The 26,715-nt window shown below is 44.6% G+C and overlaps 7 protein-coding genes across 8 annotated transcripts; 3 read left to right on the forward strand and 4 right to left on the reverse strand.

Annotated features, from left to right (window-relative positions):
• Positions 1–3,039: 3,039 nt before the first annotated feature.
• LOC117190631 (THO complex subunit 5-like) lies at positions 3,040–3,899 on the forward strand. Its single transcript, XM_033395676.1, has 2 exons — positions 3,040–3,554; positions 3,614–3,899. The coding sequence occupies exons 1-2, from the start codon at positions 3,444–3,446 to the stop codon at positions 3,854–3,856; spliced, it is 354 nt and encodes a 117-aa protein (XP_033251567.1). The 5' UTR covers positions 3,040–3,443; the 3' UTR covers positions 3,857–3,899.
• LOC117190629 (uncharacterized protein C6orf136 homolog) lies at positions 3,720–4,974 on the reverse strand. Its single transcript, XM_033395674.1, has one exon. The coding sequence runs from the start codon at positions 4,773–4,775 to the stop codon at positions 4,002–4,004; it is 774 nt and encodes a 257-aa protein (XP_033251565.1). The 5' UTR covers positions 4,776–4,974; the 3' UTR covers positions 3,720–4,001.
• A 921-nt stretch (positions 4,975–5,895) lies between these two features.
• On the forward strand, positions 5,896–11,765 carry LOC117190627 (cytochrome c oxidase assembly protein COX15 homolog). 2 transcript variants are annotated; one of them, XM_033395672.1, is made up of 2 exons: positions 5,896–6,014; positions 10,922–11,765. In XM_033395672.1, the coding sequence occupies exons 1-2, from the start codon at positions 5,954–5,956 to the stop codon at positions 11,602–11,604; spliced, it is 744 nt and encodes a 247-aa protein (XP_033251563.1). In that variant the 5' UTR covers positions 5,896–5,953; the 3' UTR covers positions 11,605–11,765. The 2 variants fall into 2 exon arrangements, with proteins under 2 accessions (XP_033251563.1, XP_033251562.1); XM_033395671.1 differs by lacking the exon at positions 5,896–6,014 and adding an exon at positions 10,253–10,535 and having other exon boundaries at positions 10,620–11,765.
• Positions 7,951–8,806, forward strand: LOC117190630 (THO complex subunit 5-like). The gene is made up of 2 exons (XM_033395675.1): positions 7,951–8,461; positions 8,521–8,806. The coding sequence occupies exons 1-2, from the start codon at positions 8,351–8,353 to the stop codon at positions 8,761–8,763; spliced, it is 354 nt and encodes a 117-aa protein (XP_033251566.1). The 5' UTR covers positions 7,951–8,350; the 3' UTR covers positions 8,764–8,806.
• Positions 8,821–9,887, reverse strand: LOC117190628 (uncharacterized protein C6orf136 homolog). The gene has a single exon (XM_033395673.1). It carries the CDS (start codon positions 9,680–9,682, stop codon positions 8,909–8,911), a length of 774 nt encoding a protein of 257 aa, XP_033251564.1. The 5' UTR covers positions 9,683–9,887; the 3' UTR covers positions 8,821–8,908.
• Positions 11,766–12,927: 1,162 nt separating the features above from the next.
• LOC117190731 (stomatin-like protein 2, mitochondrial) lies at positions 12,928–15,791 on the reverse strand. Its single transcript, XM_033395795.1, has 7 exons — positions 15,699–15,791; positions 15,538–15,636; positions 15,267–15,474; positions 14,995–15,194; positions 14,787–14,931; positions 14,609–14,724; positions 12,928–13,240 (listed from the first exon to the last, which is right to left on the reverse strand). The coding sequence occupies exons 1-7, from the start codon at positions 15,738–15,740 to the stop codon at positions 12,956–12,958; spliced, it is 1,095 nt and encodes a 364-aa protein (XP_033251686.1). The 5' UTR covers positions 15,741–15,791; the 3' UTR covers positions 12,928–12,955.
• On the reverse strand, positions 13,280–14,597 carry LOC117190732 (fizzy-related protein homolog). Its single transcript, XM_033395796.1, has one exon. It carries the CDS (start codon positions 14,501–14,503, stop codon positions 13,781–13,783), a length of 723 nt encoding a protein of 240 aa, XP_033251687.1. The 5' UTR covers positions 14,504–14,597; the 3' UTR covers positions 13,280–13,780.
• Positions 15,792–26,715: the final 10,924 nt, after the last annotated feature.

The raw sequence follows: 26,715 nt of genomic DNA on the forward strand, positions 1-26,715 counted from the left end.
TCTGGTTTTTTTTATAGAGCCGGAATTTATTATTTTTTAAGTATGACAAATACTTGGAGAACCAGGGAGGCTTGTACGATACAGGTACAGTGATATCTGGAACAAACGTATTATGGGCTGAGTAAATAGAACTATAAAACGAGTTAACAGTTGCATCTATGTTCGGTAATGAATAAAGAAACGACCAATCAACACGCGAGAGATGTAGATCTAAATCAATAAAGTTTGTTTTGCGAAAACACTTTATGTGACAAGGAGCCATGGAACTGTCAGCACCTCCAGATTGTGTACACTCCAGTGACATCAACAAAGTTAGATGGTAAGGATCTTCAGGGAGAGATATTGGGCTTGCTCTAGATACAGTAGCAAGAGAACCATCGTTAACAAAAACGAGGTCAAGAAGTCTGTCCCTAATGTTTTTAACGGCATTAATTTGGACAAAGGAAATATCCGTTAGCCCATTGATAAAGTCATTATGGCAATTGGGAAACAACAGGTTAGCGTCATTACAAGGCAGCCAAGAAAGAAATGGGAGGTTAAAGTCCCCCATGACAATAATTCGATCATTGCACCCTAATGTAGAAACAACATTATTAATTGTTGAAAGGTGGTGTAAGTAAAGCTCAGCATCAGACCTGGGAGGAATGTAAGAGCAGGTTAAATAGAAAAATGCGGAGCCAACACGAACTTTGACTGCAACAAATTCAATTCCATGAATGTTATTGAATGGGAATAACTCAGATGAGAAAACAGATTTAACTGCAATCAGAACCCCACCTGCAAAAGATGGGCGGTCCATTCTATAAATAGTGTAACTATCAATGAAAATTTCGTGATCATTGACAGAGGAGTTAAGCCAGGTTTCGGTAAACGCGATGGCATCGAAATCAAAGGACGCGCTATTAGTATGAATTTGACGCAATTTTCCCAGCAAACTGCGAACGTTCTGATAGTGCATGGAAAAATAGTACATCAGTTTTTTGGAGCATGTTCGGTAATTCTTGGACTCGAATTCGAATCTTTGAGAAGGAACTCATGCACAATTGTATGCTCAGGCCATATTGACGGTTCTAGAGAACAGGATAGTAAAGAATCAGGGAGAAGAATTTTAAAGGATGATATGTTGCGCTTATGTTTAAATGCAAATTTAGTCACAACTATATCAACAGGCGAAGTGTTAAGTTTAGCGGCAAGATGCTGTTTAACATCCTCCGTTGTAGCCTCAGGAATAAGACGAGAAACAAATATTGCTTTCCGAGGGACCACTGCTTTAAGTTGAAGTCCCGAGCGAGATCGAGATGGTGGAACCACTCCTAAAAGAGATCTCGGTATAAGGGCAGAGGAATTGGCAGCAATGGCTGTAGCAGGAATTGGAGTAGGAATTGGAGCAGGAATTGGAGCAGGAATTGGCAAGACGTCGTCAGCAACCAGCACACCCGCACTAGGAGCACTCACCGCGTCAGAAGTGACGGCCACAGAAACTGCAGGGATGGGATTGATGCTGTTGGGGAGTTGGGTGCTCGAAGGAAGCACATTGCTCGGTGTAAAGAACTCCGGAGCCACCGTTGGCGGATTTACAGACAACGGCGTGGCATGACTACACGGAAATGCTTCCGATGGATGAAGGTGGGAGGCAGGCGTACCAATCGGATTAGGTTGCAAGAGATTGGTATCATTATGCGGAATTTTCCGTCTAGGCGATTCGCTCAAGAGCTTGAGCCCAAGAAACTGTGATTCAAGGGCAAGAAATTTCTCGTTGAGAGCCACAAATTGTTTCCGGACATCCAGAAACCCAGTTCGAGTCTGTCTCATAAATGTGCGCATTTCGGCCTCAATCTCCCGACAAGCCAGACATGACCAAGACAGGCCCATGCGTTTCGAGATCAGATCATTCAGCCGGCCAAAATTTCCACCACCAGCACATTTTATGTGGGCAAAATTGTCGCACAGCCAGCAGCTAAGAAATGAATCACCAATGATAACACCACCGAATTCACATTTCTTTGAACTACAAACGATTGCCATTATTGACAGCAGTAGAATCACTGTGCACGAATAATAAGAGAACGGAGTGAGATCGCAGGTAAAGTAGGAGAGCAGACAGCAGAGCGAGCCAGACAATCAGCTGCAGCGGCAATAATTCAAAGCAGATGATCCAACGAAGTGCAGAAAACGAGCAGTAAACTCACCAAAGCAGAGACACAAAAGAAAAGTCCACAGAGAGGGAGAGTATAGGCAATCCAGAGAGAGTGAGAGCAACAATGCGAGCTCGCTTATGCTCACGAGAGAGTTTGGGCGATGCAAACGCTGATGCGCGAGAACAGTGCACACCGAAGAAGCGATAACGAAAAGCAGACTGGGCAAAAAACAATAACAAATTGCCTGCACGAGTCCGATGTGTTACGTTGCAATATTGAATTTATATTAAACACTTGTTTACAAACAAAGCACTGGTGGTTAACACAAAGTAGAATCAAATTAAAGAGATGCGATAATAAATCAAAACAAAGACACAACAATGTATTATATTTAGGCAAAGGGCGGAGAATGCGGGAGCAAGAAAAAAACACAACCGGCTTAAGCAAGAGCTAGAAGCGCAATGGCTGCGGTATATCTCAGAATTTTGCCCCACCCCTTCCGGCCACACAAAGGACGAAAATCTGTTGCATCCACAATATTGCAGATTCGAGAAAACTAAAAACGCAGAATCATAATTAATGACCATATCTATCAGATTGCTGAATCTGGATCAGATCAGATCATTTTTATAGCCAATAGGAACAAATCAATTTGCAGTGGCTACGCAGCGCCCGACGTCACGCTCAGACTGATTTTCTGTCTCTCTCGCACGCACTCTTTGTCGTGTCGTTTAATATTAGCGGCGTCTGCCGGAGGAGAGCCATACTGACTTAGTATCGGGTATAACCGTAGAGTTGCGGTGTCCGCAGCAACTCACAACGTTCCCCCTCGTTTTCCTATATATATGTATGAATCATAAAATTATATATTTGCGTTAGTTACAGAATAAGGATCTGACACCAGAGGAATGTATACAAAATCTGGAGTCTAAGGACTTTGGAAAAGCATACTGTTGGTTACAAAGTATATGCTCTATACCAACAGTCAACAGCTCGATGTTGTATAAGCATGAGCTGAACTTGAATAAAAGCATGCGGGAGACCATAGCTCGCATTACACGGCGCTGAAACTCTTGGTTAAATCTAAGTCAGCAAATACGTGGTCTGACTAACAAGGACATCGATTTGTATGCACTAAAAGAAAATGTCTATCCTGCGGCCTTGTCTTGCAGCCTAGTGCAGTGGACGGCGATCACTCTCGAGGAATTCCTAGCCCAAAATTCATACGTACTAAACATTTCTCCGGATGATAAGGGCATAACATACAATTCCTATCGTGCTGTGATTGTTCGTGGCTCTGCCAAAATGGAGTATTTCATTCGAATACCGAGTAATTATCCATTGGAAATGCCACTCTGGATATTGAGTGTGCATTGGAACGGTCGCCGTACATCGCAGAATAATGCAGCTATCAAGGTTAGTTTGTTCAGACTTCCATGCGTTATATATAAGCTTATTTTGATACCATTTTGTAGATGATGGAGTACTGGACCAACTTATTGCAACCCCAACAGCTGGAAGCAAATTATCGTATTCTGTACGCTCAGCTTTTCCGAACTATTTATAGTTTTGACATCTTTCTGGAGACAGAAGGCTCAATGCAGACGACTATAGAATACACCAAGGAAAAGCCTTATATAAGTGCATTTGCAAAACGATGCCGATTGCGTCCATATAAATACATAAAAAAGGGTTCCGTACACGCATTCAAACAATAAGGACCTAAAAACAAATATAAGAATATGGTTTTGTAAAAAAAAATCAAAAGCAGTTACTAAACATCTTCACAGTTGCTGTTTATTATGTAATGCATAATTGCAATACATTGCAATAAATAAGTAACATTTAAATCTAGCTACAGTTTTATTGACAGCTTAGTTTCTGAGATGCTGTCGCTGCCAGGGACTCGGTTGGCAGGGTGATTGCAGAGGCATTTTCAACAGACTCTCGACTCTCATCCGGCATAACTTTATCAACAACGTGTTTTTCTATTAGACCGCTTTCTCCCAAGTAGCATATGGAAAATCCATCGTACCATGCCTCCTGATCCTTCAGTACTTCCTTCAATTGCCACACCTTGTATTTCCAGAACTGGAACATCACCTTCAGGCCGGATATGCCCCACACGCGCCACCTTATGCGCACGGTGTAATCGTCGGGATGCTTTGTAATTTTAAGAACCTCAAACTTAACGTAGGCGTACTTTAGGTGACCCACAGTTCGAAGAATGGCAATTTGCTTAACAAAGTGGTATAGACCGACTGTGTGCTTGGCGGTAATATTGTTCTGAAATATAAGGTTTGGGCTGTATATGGAATAGTTCAGCGGTTCAACAAAGAGTTTGGGAAGCGTGGTTCGCAGAACTTCGTAGGCTCGCTCCAGATCTTCAGGCTTTCGAACATTTTCCTTCTCTTTGGCGGATGTTTGTACATTACTGTTTTCGTGAAAACTTCGTTTCGGTTGCATTACGCTACTACCTTCACATTTTAGCCAATTGTAGTTATATGATCCTGTGCAAGGAGAGTATAATCGCATTGTGGAAGCCCACGCCTGTTCTTTGGAGCCCCACAAGCTTATCAAATTGCTCTTTCTCATTGATAAAATTCCAAAATTTCGCATCATTTTGACAAGGACCATTGACGAATTTACCGGACTCTGGTAACTGTATTTCCCGTAATATGTTAAATGTTTCTTCCTTTTAAGCGTCACTCTGCCGTTCTAATATCACGTTCAAATTCTTCATCTGGTTTTACTCAGCGTTTAAATTGTGGGGTTTTTAATCTTTTTTAGACGTGCTCGTGTTGTAACCAAGTTTATTTGGAATCGAAAAATTATATGGTCATATGTATATCGATATAAATATTTTGTACAATAAAAGTGTGAGGTGATGTGATAGTTTTTTTTTGGATATCTCAACGGAACTTTCTGAGCTCGGAGACAGTTTACACTATTTTTTGTAGTTTCAGTGATCCAACGTCGTTAGAATCATAGTTGGATAATGGAAATAAGTATCCATATTTTTATGTGATATTTCCCGTATGCGACTATACTTCAAGACCACTCTAGTCTAAATTAATGTCGCACCAGTCGAAAAGCTGTTGAACTATTTGTGCCAAAACGTTCCACCCAGTTGTGGTAGAGTAATACCTAACAAAAATAGATCCAAAGAAAATTCATGTCGACCAGGAATACCTAGATTTTTCATTCAAAACTTGAATTTATGTTCTGAACGATTTAGCTTAGCAGCCCTTGAACGAAAAGAACTTGGTTCTTTGAATGCCCCATCCCTCATATGCACTTCAAAGTGGATTTGGAATAAAGGAAATATATAAGAACTGGTTAAATAATATTGGAAATATAAAGTTAGGAAAGCTGAACAAAAATTACAAGCCGCGAAATGCTACGAATGCTGCAAAAAAGGACCAGTATGGTAAAGCTCTTGGTTCCCAGACCCCGGCTAAACACGACTATTGCGCAAACCACAATAAAGGTAAGTAAATGGTTACTCTGTACATCGACGTTTATGTATTGTATATTATATTATATTTCTTCCATTAAAACCAATGTCTTGAAGGAAATACCAACGATTAAAACATTTCCAAAAGCGAGAAAACTGTAGGAAGATGGTTTCTAGGAGTCAGTCGGTGTAACGAGATTAACAGAGTCTGGCCTTTCTATGGTTACTTGGAAGCTGACTGGAGAACGCATGCCAAGATCTCAAGAGGAATGGGCTTCAATCATTTCTTTGTAGGAAAAATGCAAGCATGACTGTTGAAGAGTTCAAATTTATATACCTCATGTAGTACATACACAGAATGTGGGGTCGCGCCATTGGTGGATTTTTCCTTGTCCCAGCAGCATATTTCTGGAAAAAAGGTTATTTCTGTCATATCTTTAAGACTGCGGAATCTGAATTGGATCGTATCATTATTATAGCCAGCATCAAGAAAACAATTTCATTTTTTCTCGCCCTGTCTCTCTCTAACACACACGTAGCATAGGCGGCTTTGCTTAGAGTAAAACATTAGAGCCTAGATCTCAGAGACTACAAAAGCTAGATCAACCAAATTTGGTATCCACAATCCTAATATATCGGACCGAGACGAGTTTGTTTCAAAATTTCGCCACACCCCTTCCGCCCCGCAAAGGACGAAAATCTGGGGATATTCAAAAATCTCAGAGACTATTAAGGCTAGAGTAACCAAATTTGGTATCCACACTCCTGTTAGATCTTACTATAAAACGTGTATCTCAAAATTTTGCCCCACCCCCTTCCGCCCACACAAAGGACGAAAATCTGTTGCATCCACAATATTGCACATTCGAGAAAACTAAAAACGCAGAATCATAGATAATGACCATATCTATCAGATATGGATCTGGATCAGATCAGATCATTTTTATAGCCAATAGGAACAAATCAATTTGCAGTGGCTACGCAGCGCCCGACGTCACGCTCAGACTGATTTTCTGTCTCTCTCGCACGCACTCTTTGTCGTGTCGTTTAATATTAGCGGCGTCTGCCGGAGGAGAGCCATACTGACTAAGTATCGGGTATAACTTTAGAGTTGCGGTGTCCGCAGCAACTCACAACGTTCCCCCTCGTTTTTATACCCGAAACTCAAAATGAGTATTGGGGTATATTAGATTTGTGGTAAAAGTGTATGTGTGTAACGTCCAGAAGGAATCGTTTCCGACCCCATAAAGTATATATATTCTTGATCAGCATCAATAGCCGAGTCGATTGAGCCCTGTCTGTCTGTCCGTCTGTCCGTCCGTCCGTCCGTCCGTCCGTCCGTCCGTCCGTCCGTCCCCTTCAGCGCCTAGTGCTCAAAGACTATAAGAGCTAGAGCAACGATGTTTTGGATCCAGACTTCTGTGATATGTCACTGCTACAAAAATATTTCAAAACTTCGCCCCGCCCACTTCCGCCCCCACAAAGGACGAAAATCGGTGGCATCCACATTTTTAAAGATACGATAAAACCAAAAACGCAGAATCGGTGAGGATGACCATATCTTCTACAGTGCAAAATCTGAACCAGATCGAAAAATGATTATAGCCAGAATCAAGAAAACAATTTCATTCTTTCTCGCTCTGTCTCTCTCTAACACACAGGTTTCATGGTCGGTTTTGTCAATTGCAAAATATGAGTTCAAGGATCTCAGAACCTATAAGAGCCAGAGCAACCAAATTTGGTATCCACACTCCTGTGATATCGGACCTTGACCGTTTCGTGTCCAAATTTCGCCACACCCCCTTCCGCCCCCGCAAAGGACGAAAATCTGGGGCATCCTAGATCCACAAATCTCAGAGACTATTAAGGCTAGAGTAACCAAATTTGGTATCCACACTCCTGTTAGATCTTACTATAAAACGTGTATCTCAAAATTTCGCCCCACCCCCTTCCGCCCACACAAAAGACGAAAATCTGTTGCATCCACAATATTGCACATTCGAGAAAACTAAAAACGCAGAATCATAGATAATGACCATATCTATCAGATATGGATCTGGAACAGATCAGATCATTTTTATAGCCAATAGGAACAAATCAATTTGCAGTGGCTACGCAGCGCCCGACGTCACGCTCAGACTGATTTTCTGTCTCTCTCGCACGCACTCTTTGTCGTGTCGTTTAATATTAGCGGCGTCTGCCGGAGGAGAGCCATACTGACTTAGTATCGGGTATAACCGTAGAGTTGCGGTGTCCGCAGCAACTCACAACGTTCCCCCTCGTTTTCCTATATATATGTATGAATCATAAAATTATATATTTGCATTAGTTACAGAATAAAGATCTGACACCAGAGGAATGTATACAAAATCTGGAGTCTAAGGACTTTGGAAAAGCATACTGTTGGTTACAAAGTATATGCTCTATACCAACAGTCAACAGCTCGATGTTGTATAAGCATGAGCTGAACTTGAATAAAAGCATGCGGGAGACCATAGCTCGCATTACACGGCGCTGAAACTCTTGGTTAAATCTAAGTCAGCAAATACGTGGTCTGACTAACAAGGACATCGATTTGTATGCACTAAAAGAAAATGTCTATCCTGCGGCCTTGTCTTGCAGCCTAGTGCAGTGGACGGCGATCACTCTCGAGGAATTCCTAGCCCAAAATTCAGACGTACTAAACATTTCTCCGGATGATAAGGGCATAACATACAATTCCTATCGTGCGGTGATTGTTCGTGGCTCTGCCAAAATGGAGTGTTTCATTCGAATACCGAGTAATTATCCATTGGAAATGCCACTCTGGATATTGAGTGTGCATTGGAACGGTCGCCGTACATCGCAGAATAATGCAGCTATCAAGGTTAGTTTGTTCAGACTTCCATGCGTTATATATAAGCTTATTTTGATACCATTTTGTAGATGATGGAGTACTGGACCAACTCATTGCAACCCCAACAGCTGGAAGCAAATTATCGTATTCTGTACGCTCAGCTTTTCCGAACTATTTATAGTTTTGACATCTTTCTGGAGACAGAAGGCTCAATGCAGACGACTATAGAATACACCAAGGAAAAGCCTTATATAAGTGCATTTGCAAAACGATGCCGATTGCGTCCATATAAATACATAAAAAAGGGTTCCGTACACGCATTCAAACAATAAGGACCTAAAAACAAATATAAGAATATGGTTTTGTAAAAAAAAATCAAAAGCAGTTACTAAACATCTTCACAGTTGCTGTTTATTATGTAATGCATAATTGCAATACATTGCAATAAATAAGTAACATTTAAATCTAGCTACAGTTTTAATGACAGCTTAGTTTCTGAGATGCTGTCGCTGCCAGGGACTCGGTTGGCAGGGTGATTGCAGAGGCATTTTCAACAGACTCTCGACTCTCATCCGGCATAACTTTATCAACAACGTGTTTTTCTATTAGACCGCTTTCTCCCAAGTAGCATATGGAAAATCCATCGTACCATGCCTCCTGATCCTTCAGTACTTCCTTCAATTGCCACACCTTGTATTTCCAGAACTGGAACATCACCTTCAGGCCGGATATGCCCCACACGCGCCACCTTATGCGCACGGTGTAATCGTCGGGATGCTTTGTAATTTTAAGAACCTCAAACTTAACGTAGGCGTGCTTTAGGTGACCCACAGTTCGAAGAATGGCAATTTGCTTAACAAAGTGGTATAGACCGACTGTGCGCTTGCCGGTAATATTGTTCTGAAATATAAGGTTTGGGCTGTATATGGAATAGTTCAGCGGTTCAACAAAGAGTTTGGGAAGCGTGGTTCGCAGAACTTCGTAGGCTCGCTCCAGATCTTCAGGCTTTCGAACATTTTCCTTCTCTTTGGCGGATGTTTGTACATTACTGTTTTCGTGAAAACTTCGTTTCGGTTGCATTACGCTACTACCTTCACATTTTAGCCAATTGTAGTTATATGATCCTGTGCAAGGAGAGTATAATCGCATTGTGGAAGCCCACGTCTGTTCTTTGGAGCCCCACAAGCTTATCAAATTGCTCTTTCTCATTGATAAAATTCCAAAATTTCGCATCATTTTGACAAGGACCATTGACGAATTTACCGGACTCTGGTAACTGTATTTCCCGTAATATGTTAAATGTTTCTTCCTTTTAAGCGTCACTCTGCCGTTCTAATATCACGTTCAAATTCTTCATCTGGTTTTACTCAGCGTTTAAATTGTGGGGTTTTTAATCTTTTTTAGACGTGCTCGTGTTGTAACCAAGTTTATTTGGAATCGAAAAATCATATGGTCATATGTATATCGATATAAATATTTTGTACAATAAAAGTGTGAGGTGATGTGATAGTTTTTTTTTTGATATCTCAACGGAACTTTCTGAACTCGGAGACAGTTTACACTATTTTTTGTAGTTTCAGTGATCCAACGTCGTTAGAATCATAGTTGGATAATGGAAATAAGTATCCATATTTTTATGTGATATTTCCCGTATGCGACTATACTTCAAGACCACTCTAGTCTAAATTAATGTCGCACCAGTCGAAAAGCTGTTGAACTATTTGTGCCAAAACGTTCCACCCAGTTGTGGTAGAGTAATACCTAACAAAAATAGATCCAAAGAAAATTCATGTCGACCAGGAATACCTAGATTTTTCATTCAAAACTTGAATTTATATTCTGAACGATTTAGCTTAGCAGCCCTTGAACGAAAAGAACTTGGTTCTTTGAATGCCCCATCCCTCATATGCACTTCAAAGTGGATTTGGAATTAAGGAAATATATTAGAACTGGTTAAATAATATTGGAAATATAAAGTTAGGAAAGCTGAACAAAAATTACAAGCCGCGAAATGCTACGAATGCTGCAAAAAAGGACCAGTATGGTAAAGCTCTTGGTTCCCAGACCCCGGCTAAACACGACTATTGCGCAAACCACAATAAAGGTAAGTAAATGGTTACTCTGTACATCGACGTTTATGTATTGTATATTATATTATATTTCTTCCATTAAAACCAATGTCTTGAAGGAAATACCAACGATTAAAACATTTCCAAAAGCGAGAAAACTGTAGGAAGATGGTTTCTAGGAGTCAGTCGGTGTAACGAGATTAACAGAGTCTGGCCTTTCTATGGTTACTTGGAAGCTGACTGGAGAACGCATGCCAAGATCTCAAGAGGAATGGGCTTCAATCATTTCTTTGTAGGAAAAATGCAAGCATGACTGTTGAAGAGTTCAAATTTATATACCTCATGGAGTACATACACAGAATGTGGGGTCGCGCCATTGGTGGATTTTTCCTTGTCCCAGCAGCATATTTCTGGAAAAAAGGTTATTTCTGTCCAAAAACCAAGAACAGTGTTCTGCTCCTGGGGACTCTGATTGGTCTCCCAGGGTTAATGGGATGGTACATGGTTAAATCTGGATTGGAGAACAGATTCGAAGACCAGAATGATGTGCCACGCGTCTCTCAATACAGATTGGCCTCCCACCTAGCGGCAGCATTTGTTTTGTATGCCCTTTCCCTATCACAAGCAATGTCGAAGCTATTCCCCTCGGAGCCATTCGTGGTGAAAGCAAAGAAAGCATTTAATATCAAAGGACTGTCACACATGACAAAGGGAATGGTGTTTCTAACTGCCATCTCCGGCGCTTTTGTGGCCGGACTTGACGCCGGATTAGTTTACAACTCACTCCCAAAAATGGGGGACAGCTGGATCCCAGATGACATGTGGCAGTTTAAGCCCATACAAAGGAATATAACGCAAAATCCAACAACGGTTCAGTTTAACCACCGCATCGTGGGCATCACCACAGTTTCCCTAGCTACAGCCTTATGGCAAGCGAACAAATTGGGCAATCAACGCTGTGTTCGCCATGGCGTGGACACAAGCTACCCTGGGCGTTACGACACTATTGAACTACGTGCCAGTACCTTTAGCGACGGCTCATCAGTCTGGCTCGCTGGTCCTTCAGCTTTGCGCTTTAGTTATCACACGAGATCCGGTTCCTAAAGTATTTGCCCAAGTAAATACTCTAATGAACTGAATAAGGGTAGCATCTGATAAATGTGTAATAAAGTTTTCTTAAATGGTGGGCTGTAGCTACAATAACTGAGATTTTAAACGCTTGCAGATGTAAACTATCCATTTAGTTGATAAAGATGTCAAGCCGAGTCACAAAAGAGTGGTTCGTCTTTTTAAATGAAATAAATGCAGTCGCTGGAATCAAAAAAAAACGAGGGGGAACGTTGTGAGTTGCTGCGGACACCGCAACTCTACAGTTATACCCGATACTAAGTCAGTATGGCTCTCCTCCGGCAGACGCCGCTAATATTAAACGACACGACAAAGAGTGCGTGCGAGAGAGAGAAAATCAGTCTGAGCGTGACGTCGGGCGCTGCGTAGCCACTGCAAATTGATTTGTTCCTATTGGCTATAAAAATGATCCGATCTGATCCAGATTCAGCAGTCTGATAGATATGGTCATTATCTATGATTCTGCGTTTTTAGTTTTCTCGAATGTGCAATATTGTGGATGCAACAGATTTTCGTCCTTTGTGTGGGCGGAAGGGGGTGGGGTGAAATTTTGAGATACACGTTTTATAGTAAGATCTAACAGGAGTGCGGATACCAAATTTGGTTACTCTAGCCTTAATAGTCTCTGAGATTTTTGAATATCCCCAGATTTTCGTCCTTTGCGGGGGCGGAAGGGGGTGTAGCGAAATTTTGAAACAAACTCGTCTCGGTCCGATATATTAGGAGTGTGGATACCAAATTTGGTTGCTCTAGCTTTTGTAGTCTCTGAGATCTAGGCGCTAATGTTTTACTCTAAGCAAAGCCGCCTATGCTACGTGTGTGTTAGAGAGAGACAGGGCGAGAACAAATGAAATTGTGTTCTTGATGCAGGCTATAATAATAATACGATCCAATTCAGATTCCGCAGTCTTAAAGATATGGTCATTCTCTACAATTCTACGTTTTTGGTTTTCTCATATCTTTAAAATTGTGGATGCCACAGATTTTCGTCTTTTGTGGGGGCGGAAGTGGGCGGGGCGAAGTTTTGAAATATTTTTGTAGCAGTGACATATCACAGAAGTCTGGGTCCAAAACATCGTTGCTCTAGCTCTTATAGTCTTTGAGCACTAGGCGCTGAAGGGGACGGAAAGACGGACAGACAGACAGGGCTCAATCGACTCGGCTATTGATGCTGATCAAGAATATATATACTTTATAGGGTCGGAAACGATTCCTTTTGGACGTTACACACATCAACTTTTACCACAAATCTAATATACCCCAATACTAATTTTGAGTATCGGGTATAAAAATTCAGGATTAATAGCAACAATAATTTAATTCATCCTTATTCAATATTCATTTTTACACTCTTTTTCTCATCATTTATCTGATTGTACTCAATATTATTGGTATTGAGACAAGATTCAACGTTTTTGACATGTGCCGTATGCTCGATGCTGGACTGGTTTGAGCTGGAAACATGATTGTACACTGCCAGGGCTTGCGCCACAAATCCGTTTACATCTGCGGCGTTAGACGGCAATATCATAGTATTATTTGTTTTAGCCAATTGCTTAAACGCTCCAATGTATTGCTCGGCTAGAGTGAGGGAAGCAGCATTCTTTCCATCCTAGAATAAGAGATCGTTTAATGAAAAGACAGTTGCCAATAACCATTGATAATCTATTTTTGTTAGCAATAAGATATGGAACTGATAATGGAAATGGAAAGTGATAAAGAATTTCATTAAAATTTGCGATACAGTTTTTGATATTTTAGAATTTAGGACATTATCGTATGTTGGGGAAAAGGCTAAGTGCTGATCGTGGCGCCTGAGGCTGCTTTCATTCGGTAAATACATTCCAGAAGCGAAGAGTCTCGTCACCGCCGCCCGTTACTATTGACTTGCCGTCTGGGCTTACAGCTAGATATATCACTGTGGTTGTCCGAACACATGAGTGGTAACAAGTTCAGCTGAATTTCGCGACCATGCCAAATTACTGATCTGTGCTCCGGTATCAACAGATTGTCCCATCTGACCGCTAATCACGTTCCAGAAGCGAGGCAACGATCGGCGGTACCTCCGCCACTAGCCAAGAGGACAGACTTGTGAGGAGACCAGCCCAGTGCCTTCACGGCAGCATTATGAGCGGTAAACTTATGAAGTGGCTCAGAAATCTGCTTCTTGGTCTAAGACCAAGGAAGCTTCCTGGTCGACATCCCAAATGGCTACGGAGCCATGATTTGTGCCAACAACTAGCTCCTTTCCTCCGCTGTGCCATTTCACAGCTGTTATCAAATTGTCTTCGTCGCTAAGGTCACAAAGGCGTGTTATCTGGGAGTCTACTGCACTCCAAAGATAAAGAGAACATCCAAGGCCAACACCGAGTATGTCCTTCGACGACCAATCCAGGGCGTTTAAATAAAAGTCGTCCTGTAGCTCAGGGGCGTCAAGAACCTTATACGGCAGGCGAGTTACCCGGCGGACTGCACTAGTTGGACTGCAAAGTAGCCTACGACTGGCTTCGCTAATCCTTGAGAATGGGTGGCGCGCGGTCTTATTCGATGGAGTGTAATTTCCATATCCGAAAACGCGTATGTTTTCCTTTTCTGTGAAATCACCCGTATCCAAAAGAATGTTTTTACTGCGCTTGCAATCATCAATTGAGGAAACTTCAGAGTCCAGCAACTCATTTCGCAGCAGACATGCATATGGGGAACTGTGCAACTGTTCCGCAATAACCGGGTTCGGATCAGCCGTCAAATAATAGTTTCGTTCCCAGTTATTCCTGGCGCGTGAAGGAATGCAGCGTAAGTCCACGTGCTCTCGCCCACTGGCTCCCGGTATCCCTAATCCCTGAAGCAGTCGTTTTTCATACTCCGGTTGGAACATTGCTTAATTTTAAGTATCGTGTTTCTGCGTTTTGTTAAGTTTTGTTTTGTGAATGTCTACTTTTCCCTTGTATACTTAGTTTTGTAAAGAGAGTGTTTTACTTACAATGTGTGCCAGAGACTTTGCTATGGCCTGCAGGCTACGAGCTCTGGCATCTGATACGGCAATAATGGCAGCAGCTTCGCCGCTAGCTTTGTTTATATGCTCCTGCCGTTCAGCCTCTGAAAAAAACCAAGAAATTAGGTTAGTTGTAAGTTACTGTGCGTATACAAATATATACTACCGGATGCCAGTATTCTCGACTTTCTTTTGCCTTCAGCAATGTTAATTTCGGCTTCACGAACGCCTTCCGACTCCAAAATAGCCGCTCTTTTCCTTCTTTCCGCTTCGACTTGCATTTGCATTGCTTCATGGACTCTTGTTGGTAGCTTGTTGGCAGATAAATTTTAAGATAAGATCGTTTTTTAGTTGATGCTCATTCTAGTACTTACTCGTATATCTCGAATTTCGTAACGCAGACAGGCAATGCCCCACGCTTCGCTTGCCTTGTTGATGGAATCGACAATGCTAACGTTTAGTGATTCCCTTTCTCGAAACACCTTGTCCAATGACATTTTTCCCAGCTCGGACCTCATTGTGGTTTGGGCGAGTTGTGTTATAGCAAACTCCGGATCTTCCACACCGTAAGACGCTTAAAAATGATATAACATGGTAAACACCAACACATCCAACCCACACACATGCAAATCGATGTATAACGAACCTCTGTATGGATCAATGATCCGCAAGTAAAGCACTCCATCAATATCAAGAGTGACATTGTCAGATGTAATAGCACTCTGTTTCGGAACATCTATCGCAATTTCCTTCAGGCTCTGCACATATTTGATTTTGTCCGCGATTGGAACCAAAACATTGAGGCCGGGGTCAAGAATTCTATGAAATCTACCCATACGTTCCACTACCCACGCCTTATTAATTATATTTACAATTGGAATAAGCCAGCATAAGTATTATCCAACATTAGAACATACCTCTTGTTGGGGTACGAACATTACAACGGTGTTCATGGGAGTCGATGTCTTTCCGCGGAACTGCGTGGTGACCCATGAGCCGGCAAGCAGGAAATCTTGCTGTAGAGTGTTAGCACATAAATACAAAATACAACATTTGGTTTGGCAGCACTGCAACAGACCTGGGGCATTAATCTTCGCGTAGATAAGAGAAATCTGGACATTTTTAAATAATGTGCTGATTTTGATATAAAAAAACTAAGAAGAAAACAATATATTAGTGTGACCGCGGATTCGGTGTGACCCTCAGAAATATACCGGAATATACCTTTTAATTTTCTAAATATACCGATGAAACGAATGATAAGATTCGATTCGGCAGGTATTCAAAATTTCATTTTTATACTCTATAATCCACTTTTACACTGATGGCTCAAAGCTAGACGGCCGCGTGGGTGACGTTTTCTACTGCAACGAGCTAAACATCAGACACTGCTTCAGGCTTCCGGATCACTGTAGTGTGTTCCAAGCGGAGGTTGTGGCCAACAAGGAGGCCATTTCTATTGTCTCCAAACTACTCCTAGACACTCACTTAGTGTGCGTCTTCTCGTACAGCCAAGCAGCTATTAAAGCTTTAGGCTCAATATCGTCGAATTCAATGACTGTAAACGAATGCCGCAGTTCTCTGCATGAGATCGCAGAGCAGTTAGTTCCTTTAATGGGTCCCCGGACATAGGGACATAGGGACATCGAGGGGAATAGGCTTCTCCCGCACGAAATGATTGAGCAAAAGGCAAACGGGAGGTGGCAGACACCGCCGGAATTAGTTGGCTCAAACCAGATCGCGGGCTTTAGATAATCAGTAGAGTAAACTTTAAATATTATCACCAGACCACCAATTATCTGAAGCGAAAGTTGAAGCGGATTACGGGACTGTATCCGGTAAACCCCTCTTCCTCCGTGGCAGTGATACGTGGACACAGTTGATGTTATCCTCACGGATATTCTTGGTCGAGCAATGTTCCGTTCAATGGGCTATCTGGACTTCTACCCCAACTTCGGACTCCAGCTGTATAGAGGAGAACCCAACGATCCCGGGAGCTGCAACCTTTAGAGAGCTCCCCGCTTTTATGCGGAGTTTATTAGCTCTACCATAGGTTTCTGGGGGTTGCCAGTGCTCCAGTTGGTTGAAGAATCTGTTCTACCAGCGCCCCGCAGTACCTGATGGGCCTTGAGAACGTGGACAGAAGCAGGTATCCCCCCAAGTTTCGTCTGAATCCCGAGTCCAATAACTCGACCACGACTTTGAACCCCAGCTTCTGGAAGCCTTCCTCGAGTTGGAGGCTCCGAGAACCGTCTGAAGAGAGATGTGGATGATCTCGAGAAGCAACTGGTCTGGAAGGATCAAACAGAAGACGTACCTATGTCATAGGATCATTTGTGATTACTTAAGCTAACTCGGATAATGTTATTTTAATATTTAAGCTAATTAATAACTTAATAATAATTTTTAATGTGTGTGTGTGTGTGTGTGTAGGAAGCTGGGTTGCATACGGTACATAAACCGTCTTCAGTTTGGTCGTCGCAACTAGAACTTGAACCAGTTGGACTGCGGAGTGGGTATCCTACGGTGCGCAAGTGAGGATCTGAAGACACGGCGACAGCCTCTGATGATTGCGATGGAAGATGAGTGACAGGCTGCTATGGTACTGTTTCTGATACTGATTTTCATTGAACAAATGCATCTCCTTATATAGCTAGCAGTGGTACTCTTATTCTATGGGAAGGTACGCACAGGCTCCTTGTGAGTGTATTTTTAGATTGGGTACACTTACTCTGTGCGGGGGTTATATTTCAGTGCATTTACTTAGGTACTTGGCGGCAATAAAGTAGATAGTTTATTGCTTGATCCCTTTTGGTGCGTTCGAGTTTACAAGTGCTATTGTCTATTCTTAGTTTCTAATGTATTTTTCGTGTCGTCATATTCAGTTACATGAAATGACATGGACAATTTTATTTATGAGTATTTGTGTATGAGATTGAACTGTATATTCCTAATATTCATTAAATACATGTCTGTGGCTGAACATTCTCCCGGCCGTTGAACTGGTGTTCAACCATCGCTCAAGTCGACGGCAAACCGGCGTGCAGGGGGTATAGGGGGTGATGAAATGGCTGGATCGGGATTTGATGGCCTTGGTTTCCATAGTTGATGCTTCTCCCGGAAAATGAAGGCAATGATCAATAAAATTAATATTGCTAGGGTTGCGTAAGCAGCGAGTTGATGGTGCTGCACGGTGGTGAGATGGTGAGATGGAAGAAAGTCTGATGTCTGGTTCTTCAGTTGCCACATTGGTGGCGAGGGTGATGTCTCCGGTGGGCTCACGTCAGCAAACCGAGTGTAAGTCGATTTTACTTCGCTGATTGTGGTGCTGAAGGTGCTGATGCTTACTTCAGTATTGCGAGCAGTGCAATGGACATGGAGAGTAGACCAGTTCCTTCCAGTGTTATGGTTGACGGAACTCCGTTGCATACTGCTTGAAGTTTAGTTGTAGAATGCGTTGCGAAGATCCATTTATTTGGATGCTGAGTTTTTAGCGACACCGTATCAGCCTTTGTGTGTGTTTCAAGTTTATCTGTGATCCTGAATCTAGCAGTGCTCTGAAATTAGCAACCTGCCACCTTTGCTGTGGCCAGAAGATTGTAACTATTGTTACTTGCTGCACCAGCCGTCGGGCCTCTTGATTCTGTAGCTGCGCCTGATGCTGTTTCCAAATGTAGCATCGTGTTGTGCTTCTTGTCACACTTGAAGCAGTTTCGACCAGGGCATGCGTTTGTTTTGTGATTTGTTCTAAAACAATTATCGCACATTTTTTGTTTTTGTACCCAATTTAGTCGTTCTGATGGAGCTTTGGAGCGAAATTCTTCGCATCCGTAGAGCCAATGGCTTGCTTTTTTGCAGAATGTGCATAAGGGTGCTCGCGCTCTCCCTGTGTTTGCTGATGCACATGTCGTGCCTTTTGTCTCTTCTTGATACTGGTAGCTTCTTACTGGTTCCTAGAACCCGAATTCTTTGCTCCAAGAACTGAAGCATCGTATCCAGCGCCTGAATGTTCTTTGAGCTTCCCAATGATTGCTCATACAAGGCCTTATTTGTTACATCCAGTTTGTTTCTGATAATGGCAATCAATATCGGATCCCATGTAGATATATTGATGCCCAATCCCTTTAGTGATGCAAGGTATTCTACGGTTGTTATATACAACTCTTTTAATGACTTGGGATCGTCATTAATTGTTTGGTGATTGAGGAAGCGGTTCAGTACCGTGTTCGAAACATCTCTGGGATTGTTGTATGCGTCAACTAGTATTTCCCAAGCGGCTTCATAATATTCTTCCTTTAGATCGATATGTCGAATCAATCTTTCTGCCTCGCCTGTAACGGTGGTTTTAAGATACCACATCTTTTTCACCGTAGGCATGTTGGTCTCATGCACCATGCATGAGAACAGATCGAAGAACTGGGTCCATTTTAATAGATCCCCATCAAACTTTGGGATGCTGATGCGTGGAAGATGCACGTTATCCGTGTTTGGTGTGGCTGATTTTGTCAATGCTCTTTGGACCTTACTTTCCAGTGTTAGGTAGGATTCCATGTCATATCCTCCTTCCACTGGGTCCTCGTATTCCTCATGAATTGTGAAGTGGACTTCCTGCGCTTGAGTCCATAGTGATTTTATCAAATCACTTGATGTGCGTCCTTCCGCCTCTGAAAGTTGTTCCAGATTGCGTTTAACGGACTCTACTATGGCCTTTTGTCGGCGACATAGTGAAAGCAGTTTGCTGTAATCCTTCGAGGGCTGCTGGATCAGACCGCTTTCTTTGGGATCTACTGGAGGATTCTCATGCTTTTCTTTAAAGATGATTTGACGTTCCCCACGAGCACTAGACGTCTGTGATAGCTTATCCATGCATTCGGTAAAGATCGTAATGATCGTACATGTTGTAAGTAAGTCTTCACGGAATTTTACGTATTCATCCGTTTTGTCTGTATCGCGAAGTTTGGAGTCGTTTTTGTTGAAGCGATTCCACGCATTTTCGAGTGCTGATATTTTGGCTTGAAAATAAGAGGCCGTTTGCTTTCGTTCTTGGGAATCTTTTTTAAAGTTCCGAATGCACCTCGATATTTCCTCACCAATCTCTTGCTGCACATCCATTGCCATTGTAGCGGCAGCTTCTGCCTCCATATGTGTATCCATTCTATCTGTTTGTACTTATTACTTTTGACCCGTTGGGAGAGTTTTATTTGCTTTGCAGCTGGATACGCTCCGAATCGCAACCGTTGTTGGTCAGAAAGGTAATAGTACAGGTGATGTGTTGGATGGAGGGATTTGTGCTGTTTCCAATTTATGGAACGCACGGAACAACAAAAATTGATTGCCTTGGTGGTAATCGAATTCTATAGCTGTTTTTCTGTTGGCTGATAACCTGAATATGTCCGATTTGCCAAAGTGATACTTATTGGTAGGAGATGCTACCGTAAGTGTATGGCCTGATGCCAAATTTTTATTGACGATGTCCTGTTGACTGCTTCAATCTGATGTCCAGATCGAATCCTTTCACTGTAGCTTGTTAGACAGTTTGAAAGGATGACCAAGGTCCGGGGTCACCAAATGTTAATGTGTGTGTGTGTGTGTGTGTAGGAAGCTGGGTTGCATACGGTACATAAACCGTCTACAGTTTGGTCGTCGCAACTAGAACTTGAACCAGTTGGACTGCGGAGTGAGTATCCTACGGTGCGCAAGTGAGGATCTGAAGACATGGCGACAGCCTCTGATGATTGCGATGGAAGATGAGTGACAGGCTGCTATGGTACTGTTTCTGATACTGATTTTTATTGAACAAATCTCCTTATATAGCTAGCAGTGGTACTCTTATTCTATGGGAAGGAACGCACAGGCTCCTTGTGAGTGTATTTTTAGATTGGGTACACTTACTCTGTGCGGGGGTTATATTTCAGTGCATTTACTTAGGTACTTGGCGGCAATAAAGTAGATAGTTTATTGCTTAATCCCTTTTGGTGGATTCGAGTTTACAAGTGCTATTGTCTATTCTTAGTTGCTAATGTATTTTTCGTGTCGTCATATTCAGTTACATGAAATGACATGGACAATTTTATTTATGAGTATTTGTGTATGAGATTGAACTGTATATTCCTAATATTCATTAAATACATGTCTGTGGCTGAACAATAATTTATTTAAATTAATTACTACAAATCTATTGTCGTTTCTTTTTTTTATTTCACGGTGTCCGTGTCGAATAAAGATGGCGTTCTGATGGCGTAGAAACAATTTACTGGATATTACGGCGTCCTTTAGTCTGCTTTTTATACCCGATACTCAAAATGAGTATTGGGGTATACTAGATTTGTGGTAAAAGTGGATGTGTGTAACGTCCAGAAGGAATCGTTTCCGACCCCATAAAGTATATATATTCTTGATCAGCATCAATAGCCGAGTCGATTGAGCCCTGTCTGTCTGTCCGTCTGTCCGTCCGTCCGTCCGTCCGTCCGTCCGTCCGTCTGTCCGTCCGTCCGTCCGTCCGTCCGTCCGTCCCCTTCAGCGCCTAGTGCTCAAAGACTATAAGAGCTAGAGCAACGATGTTTTGGATCCAGACTTCTGTGATATGTCACTGCTACAAAAATATTTCAAAACTTCGCCCCGCCCACTTCCGCCCCCACAAAGGACGAAAATCTGTGGCATCCACATTTTTAAAGATACGATAAAGCCAAAAACGCAGAATCATAGAGGATGACTATATGTTCTAGAGTGTAAAATCTCAACTAGATCGTATAATTATTATAGCCAGAATCAAGAAAACAATTTCATTCTTTCTCGCTCTGTCTCTCTCTAACACACAGGTTTCATGGTCGGTTTTGTCATTTGCAAAATATGAGTTCAAGGATCTCAGAACCTATAAGAGCCAGAGCAACCAAATATGGTATCCACACTCCTGTGATATCGGACCTTGACCGTTTCGTGTCTAAATTTCGCCACACCCCCTTCCGCACCCGCAAGGGACGAAAATCTGGGGCATCCACAAATCTCAGAGACTATTAAAGCTAGAGTAACCAAATTTGGTATCCGCACTTCTGTTAGATCTCACTATAAAACGTATATCTTAGAATTTCGCCCCACCCCCTTCCGCCCCCACAAAAGACGAAAATCTGTTGCATCCACAATATTGCACATTCGAGAAAACTAAAAACGCAGAATCATAGATAATGACCATATCTATCAGACTGCAGAATCTGGATCAGATCAGATCATTTGTATAGCCAAAAGGAACAAATCAATTTGCAGTGGCTACGCAGCGCCCGACGTCACGCTCAGACTGATTTTCTGTCTCTCTCGCACGCACTCTTTGTCGTGTGGTTCAATATTAGCGGCGTCTGCCGCAGGAGAGCCATACTGACTTAGTATCGGGTATAACTGTAGAGTTGCGGTGTCCGCAGCAACTCACAACGTTCCACCTCGTTTGTTATACCCGATACTCAAAATGAGTATTGGGGTATATTAGATTTGTGGTAAAAGTGGATGTGTGTAACGTCCAGAAGGCCGTCAGCCATCGGGTGCTACAGGGGGACAAACGGATGACGGGTCGGCTCGCACAACTGTGAACTCGGAACTGAGGCGCAGCCGCTCCGGTTAGTAATACCCGGTGCGGTCTGCGTCTCACACCCCCCCCCTAGGACACAGAGGGTTGCGAGCGAACCGTCACCCGCCGTAACTGTGCACACCGGTGGAAGTGCGACTATACTCTCCCCGTGAGGGCGGCTGGAAACAGGTCCTAGCACGGTCATGTCTCTGCTATGATGCTGGCGAATGGTAGTCGGGCGGAGAGAAGAAAACTCTCAGTGAAATTACCCCAATCCAAGGTGACACTGTTATATGCCGAGGGATGCATGGCCGGGGGGGTGCCCGGTCGCTAATATGCGGACTCTGGATACCTGCCGACCTCCAGTTTAAATCAGGCTTCCCGGGGCAAGCGGGCTATGCCTCGGGTGACCATCCCCTTCCCGCCTACTCGTGGGAACTACTATGCCAAATAATAAACAAATAAAAACCAACAAAGCAGCAAAGGAGCTCGGTACTCCTCTTAAAGTACCGGAGGGACAAGCCAATCCCTCTGCACCAGCGCCTGGGAAACCGGGTCCAAAGAAGACGGGGAAGGAGACTGAGTCGGTCCACCGTCTTCAGGCAGCAGCCGCAGTGAGGGGGGGCCCGAAAAGCCAATCGGGTCCTTCCAAGTCGGGTGGCTCCAAGGGCGAAGCGGATACCGGGGTGGCTGCCAAGCAGAGCGTAATCGCGGCTGGTGAGCGCACCGGGACCGAAGAACCCATGGGAGCCCCGGCGGGCAGCGTCTCTGCACCACGGGGTGGAAAGCCGTCGTACCAGGACAGGAGACGAGCAGCTTTCATCCTGTCCAACGAAGACCCGAACTTCAAGGCGTCAGCCGAAGGAAAGGAGCAGAGGCTGTGGGCCTGCTCAATCCTTCCACTGTTCCAGCCAGCCAAAGCCGGAAAGGGCGCAGCCAAGGCCGCCAACAAGCGGCAACGCTCAGCGGAGGACCCCGCAAATCAGCCAGGCCAAGCCCAGCAAGCCAAGCGGGTGAAGACCCACCTCACGAACCGGTCGTTCGCTGAGGTGGCGAGGGGCAGGACCCTGATCGGTGTCCTGGACAGGGGCGCCGAGGACGGCCATGTCCCTCGCGATAAGTGGCACCTGGTGGAGAACGAGCTCCAGGACCGGTTCCTACTGGAACTGGAGGAGAACGGCGGACCACCGCCAAAGTGTGAGGACGCAGGGTGGCATCAAGGCAAGGTGAAAGCCATCGCCTGCCAAGACGCTCGCTCTGCGGCCCTCTACATGAAGGCGGTGGCGGCCCTAAAAGAGGTCTATCCAGGGGCGAAACTGGAGGCCGTGAAGTGGGAAGATGTCCCTAGTCGCCCGAGAGCCAGAGCGTGGGTCTCGGCTAAGCCTGCAGAGCCTGAGAAGATCCTCAGGTTACTGCAGGTCTGCAACCCCCACCTTCCTACAGCCGATTGGAAGGTGGCAAAGGTGGAGGATATCCAAGGGCAGAGGCGCCAGGTTATCCTCGTCCTAAATGAGGAATCCATTGATCTCCTCGCAAAGTCGGACGGTGTAGTGGATTATGGCTACAAGAAGGTCACCATATCCACTTACAAGTCCGATCGCAAGGGCAGGCAAGTGGAGGTCGAGCCAGACCCGGAGCTGCCGGAGATCCCGAAAGAGAGGGCCTCGTGCGAGGAAGACAACCCGGCGTCGGATGCGGCGTCCATGATGTCGGACGATATCTTGGACGACTACGCGTTCGACGAGAGCGACCTAGCCAGAGGTCTCAGCCACATCGTTGTCGGGGAGGAGCCGGAGTCCCCTGACAGCGATCTAGAAGTAACAATGGTGGAGGCGAGCCTCAGGAATGTCGTTGACGCTCCTGCAGATAAACCTCCACCATTGTAAGGCAGCATGCGCTGCTCTACTGCTCCACCTGGCCAAGGATGGAGCCGACATAGTCCTCATTCAGGAGCCCTGGATCCTCGGAAACAGGGTCTCCGGTCTGAGGACTTCTGACTACAAGCTATATGTAGCTGAAACCGCAGGTAAAATTCGTACCTGCATTCTTGCAAAAAGAGAGTTGCACCTATTTTTGCTCCCAAATTTCAGCAATGAAGACCACACCGCAGTGAGCCTCGAAGGCCAGGAGCGCTCACTGAGGATCTGCTCCGCATACATGGGGCATGAACAACCAGACCCCCCTCCACACGCGCCTCTCCGGGCTCTAATCGCAGACTGCTCGGCCAAGGACATCGGCCTAATTGTGGGGTGCGATGCCAATGCACATCACTGTCAGTGGGGAAGCACTGACACAAACGAAAGGGGTGAGTACCTTTTCAGTTACTTACTGACCACTCAGATGGTCTTACTAAACCGGGGTAGTGATCCCACCTTTATCATTAAAAACCGCAAGGAGGTCCTGGACCTCACGCTTGCCTCTCATGAGATACAGCGTAACATTGTATCCTGGAGGGTCCTGGAAGAGCACTCCTTCTCGGACCACAGGTACGTGGAAACTGTCTTCTCCTTCTCAGTACCGAAGCCAGTCCGATTCCGAAACATCAGGCGGACAAACTGGACTCGGTACTCTGATTACCTCTGTCGTGTTCTCCCTGAGCCCCCATCTGAGGAGGAGTTCTCCACGGAGGCCACGACTCGTCTTCTTAAGATCTTTACCGACGCCTGCAATAAGGCGCTCGACAAAGCATGCCCCTCTGGCAAGAACAGAGGCCGGAAGAAACCTGAATGGTGGAATCCGAAACTGGGTGAACTCCGGAAAGCCTCCCGGAGACTCTTCAATAAAGCTAAGGCTGAAAACGTTGAGCAAAACTGGGCCGAATACAAGGCCAGTCTGTCAACCTACAACAAAGAACTTAGAAAAGCCAAACGCGCCTCCTGGCGTAAGTTCTGCAGCGAAATCGAGAGTAACTCAGAAGCCTCACGCTTGCGCAGAGTTCTCTCGAAGACAACACCCACCCTGGGCTACTTGAAGAACACCGACCAGTCGTGGACTACGTCCAGCGAGGAGTCGCTAAATCTTCTCCTAAATACCCACTTCCCTGGCTGCGATGAAAACAGACCCAACTACCTCGCGCCTCCTTCTGTCGCCTCAAATGCCATCTTGGGACTGCTAAGCCAGGAAAACATTTCCTGGGCGATCAGAAGCTTTAAACCCTACAAGTCCGCGGGGCCAGACGGCATTTTCCCTGCCCAACTGATTCACGCGGGACATAAAGCCATTAACTGGCTCAAAATAATTTACGAGGGAATCTTCTCCCACGGGTGCATTCCTGACACCTGGCTTCAGACCAAAGTCGTATTCATACCCAAGGCAGGCAAGCCATCGCACACTGCCCCAAAAGATTTCAGACCCATAAGTCTATCGTCTTTTCTTCTAAAGGCGATGGAGCGGCTCCTGGGGCTGCATCTAACGGCGTGCATTCCGTCCAGTCTGATCTCAGACTCCCAGCATGCCTATCGGAAGGGAAGATCCACCGAAACGGCCCTACACTCGATCACATCGATCATCGAAGCATCCCTTAATTTTAAGGAGTACACCCTAGTAGCCTTCCTCGACATAGAAGGCGCTTTTAACAACATCCTTCCGACCGCCATCACGGGCGCACTGACGGATCTGGGCGTTGACTCCAGGACGGTGAGCCTGATCGATCAGATGCTACAATGCAGGACGGTTGAGGCATCACTGGGGACGTCAACGTGTACCAGATTTGTCAGCAGAGGCACACCGCAGGGCGGAGTCCTCTCGCCCCTCCTATGGAACGTGGCAGTGAACACACTGCTGCGGGAGATAGAGGGGGGTGGCTGCCGTGTGGTGGCGTACGCGGACGATGTTGCCATAGCATTCTCCGGAAAATTTCCGCAGACATTGTGTGAGTGCATGACAAGTACTCTCACGAAAATGTCGAAATGGGCAGACAAATGCGGGTTAGGCGTCAACCCGTCTAAAACGGAACTGGTGCTTTTCACTAGGAAGTACAAAGTTCCGGTACTGATTCCCCCAAGACTATGTGGGGAAACGCTAGTCTTCAGCAACAACGCCAAGTATCTTGGCCTAATCCTCGATAGAAAGCTCGATTGGAAATTGAGCATAGAGGATAGAGTAAAGAAGGCCACAGTGGCCCTCTATACCTGCAGGAAAGCCATCGGACTAAAATGGGGAATGACCCCCTATATAGTTCGGTGGCTTTACACCGCCATCATACGACCAATCATGCTCTATGGAGTGGTGGTATGGTGGCCAGCCTTGGACAGAAGGACATGCCTCAATAAACTCAGCAGAGTTCAACGCATGGCAGAGCTATGCATAACTGGCGGGCTACGCACTACTCCAGGGGAAGCCCTGGATACTGTGCTGGACCTCCTCCCTGTGGATCTCATGGGAAAGAAGGTGGCAACACTTTCCGCCCTCAGAATGAGAGAAGCCAGACTGTGGAAAGCATCCGCGGTTGGGCACTCGGGAATCCTGATGAGACTCCCGCAATTACCAGAGAGGACAGATTACTGTATCCCCAGTGATCACCTCTCGACGCCCTTCCAGG

The sequence above is a fragment of the Drosophila miranda genome, assembly GCF_003369915.1.
Source record: "Drosophila miranda strain MSH22 chromosome Y unlocalized genomic scaffold, D.miranda_PacBio2.1 Contig_Y1_pilon, whole genome shotgun sequence".
In the NCBI taxonomy this organism is placed as follows: domain Eukaryota; kingdom Metazoa; phylum Arthropoda; class Insecta; order Diptera; family Drosophilidae; genus Drosophila; species Drosophila miranda.

Excerpts from the sequence above, each read along its gene's own strand:
- LOC117190631 (XM_033395676.1), top strand. The coding sequence starts at position 3,444 with ATGGAGTATTTCATTCGAATACCGAGTAATTATCCATTGGAAATGCCA. Across the intron at positions 3,555-3,613 it reads AGAATAATGCAGCTATCAAG|ATGATGGAGTACTGGACCAA; the intron begins GTTAGTTTGTTC and ends ACCATTTTGTAG.
- LOC117190629 (XM_033395674.1), bottom strand. The coding sequence starts at position 4,775 with ATGGTCCTTGTCAAAATGATGCGAAATTTTGGAATTTTATCAATGAGA.
- LOC117190630 (XM_033395675.1), top strand. The coding sequence starts at position 8,351 with ATGGAGTGTTTCATTCGAATACCGAGTAATTATCCATTGGAAATGCCA. Across the intron at positions 8,462-8,520 it reads AGAATAATGCAGCTATCAAG|ATGATGGAGTACTGGACCAA; the intron begins GTTAGTTTGTTC and ends ACCATTTTGTAG.
- LOC117190628 (XM_033395673.1), bottom strand. The coding sequence starts at position 9,682 with ATGGTCCTTGTCAAAATGATGCGAAATTTTGGAATTTTATCAATGAGA.
- LOC117190627 (XM_033395671.1), top strand. The coding sequence starts at position 10,810 with ATGACTGTTGAAGAGTTCAAATTTATATACCTCATGGAGTACATACAC.
- LOC117190732 (XM_033395796.1), bottom strand. The coding sequence starts at position 14,503 with ATGTTCCAACCGGAGTATGAAAAACGACTGCTTCAGGGATTAGGGATA.
- LOC117190731 (XM_033395795.1), bottom strand. The coding sequence starts at position 15,740 with ATGTCCAGATTTCTCTTATCTACGCGAAGATTAATGCCCCAG. Across the intron at positions 14,932-14,994 it reads ACGAAATTCGAGATATACGA|CTACCAACAAGAGTCCATGA; the intron begins GTAAGTACTAGA and ends TCTGCCAACAAG. Across the intron at positions 13,241-14,608 it reads CAAAGTCTCTGGCACACATT|GATGGAAAGAATGCTGCTTC; the intron begins GTAAGTAAAACA and ends CTCTTATTCTAG.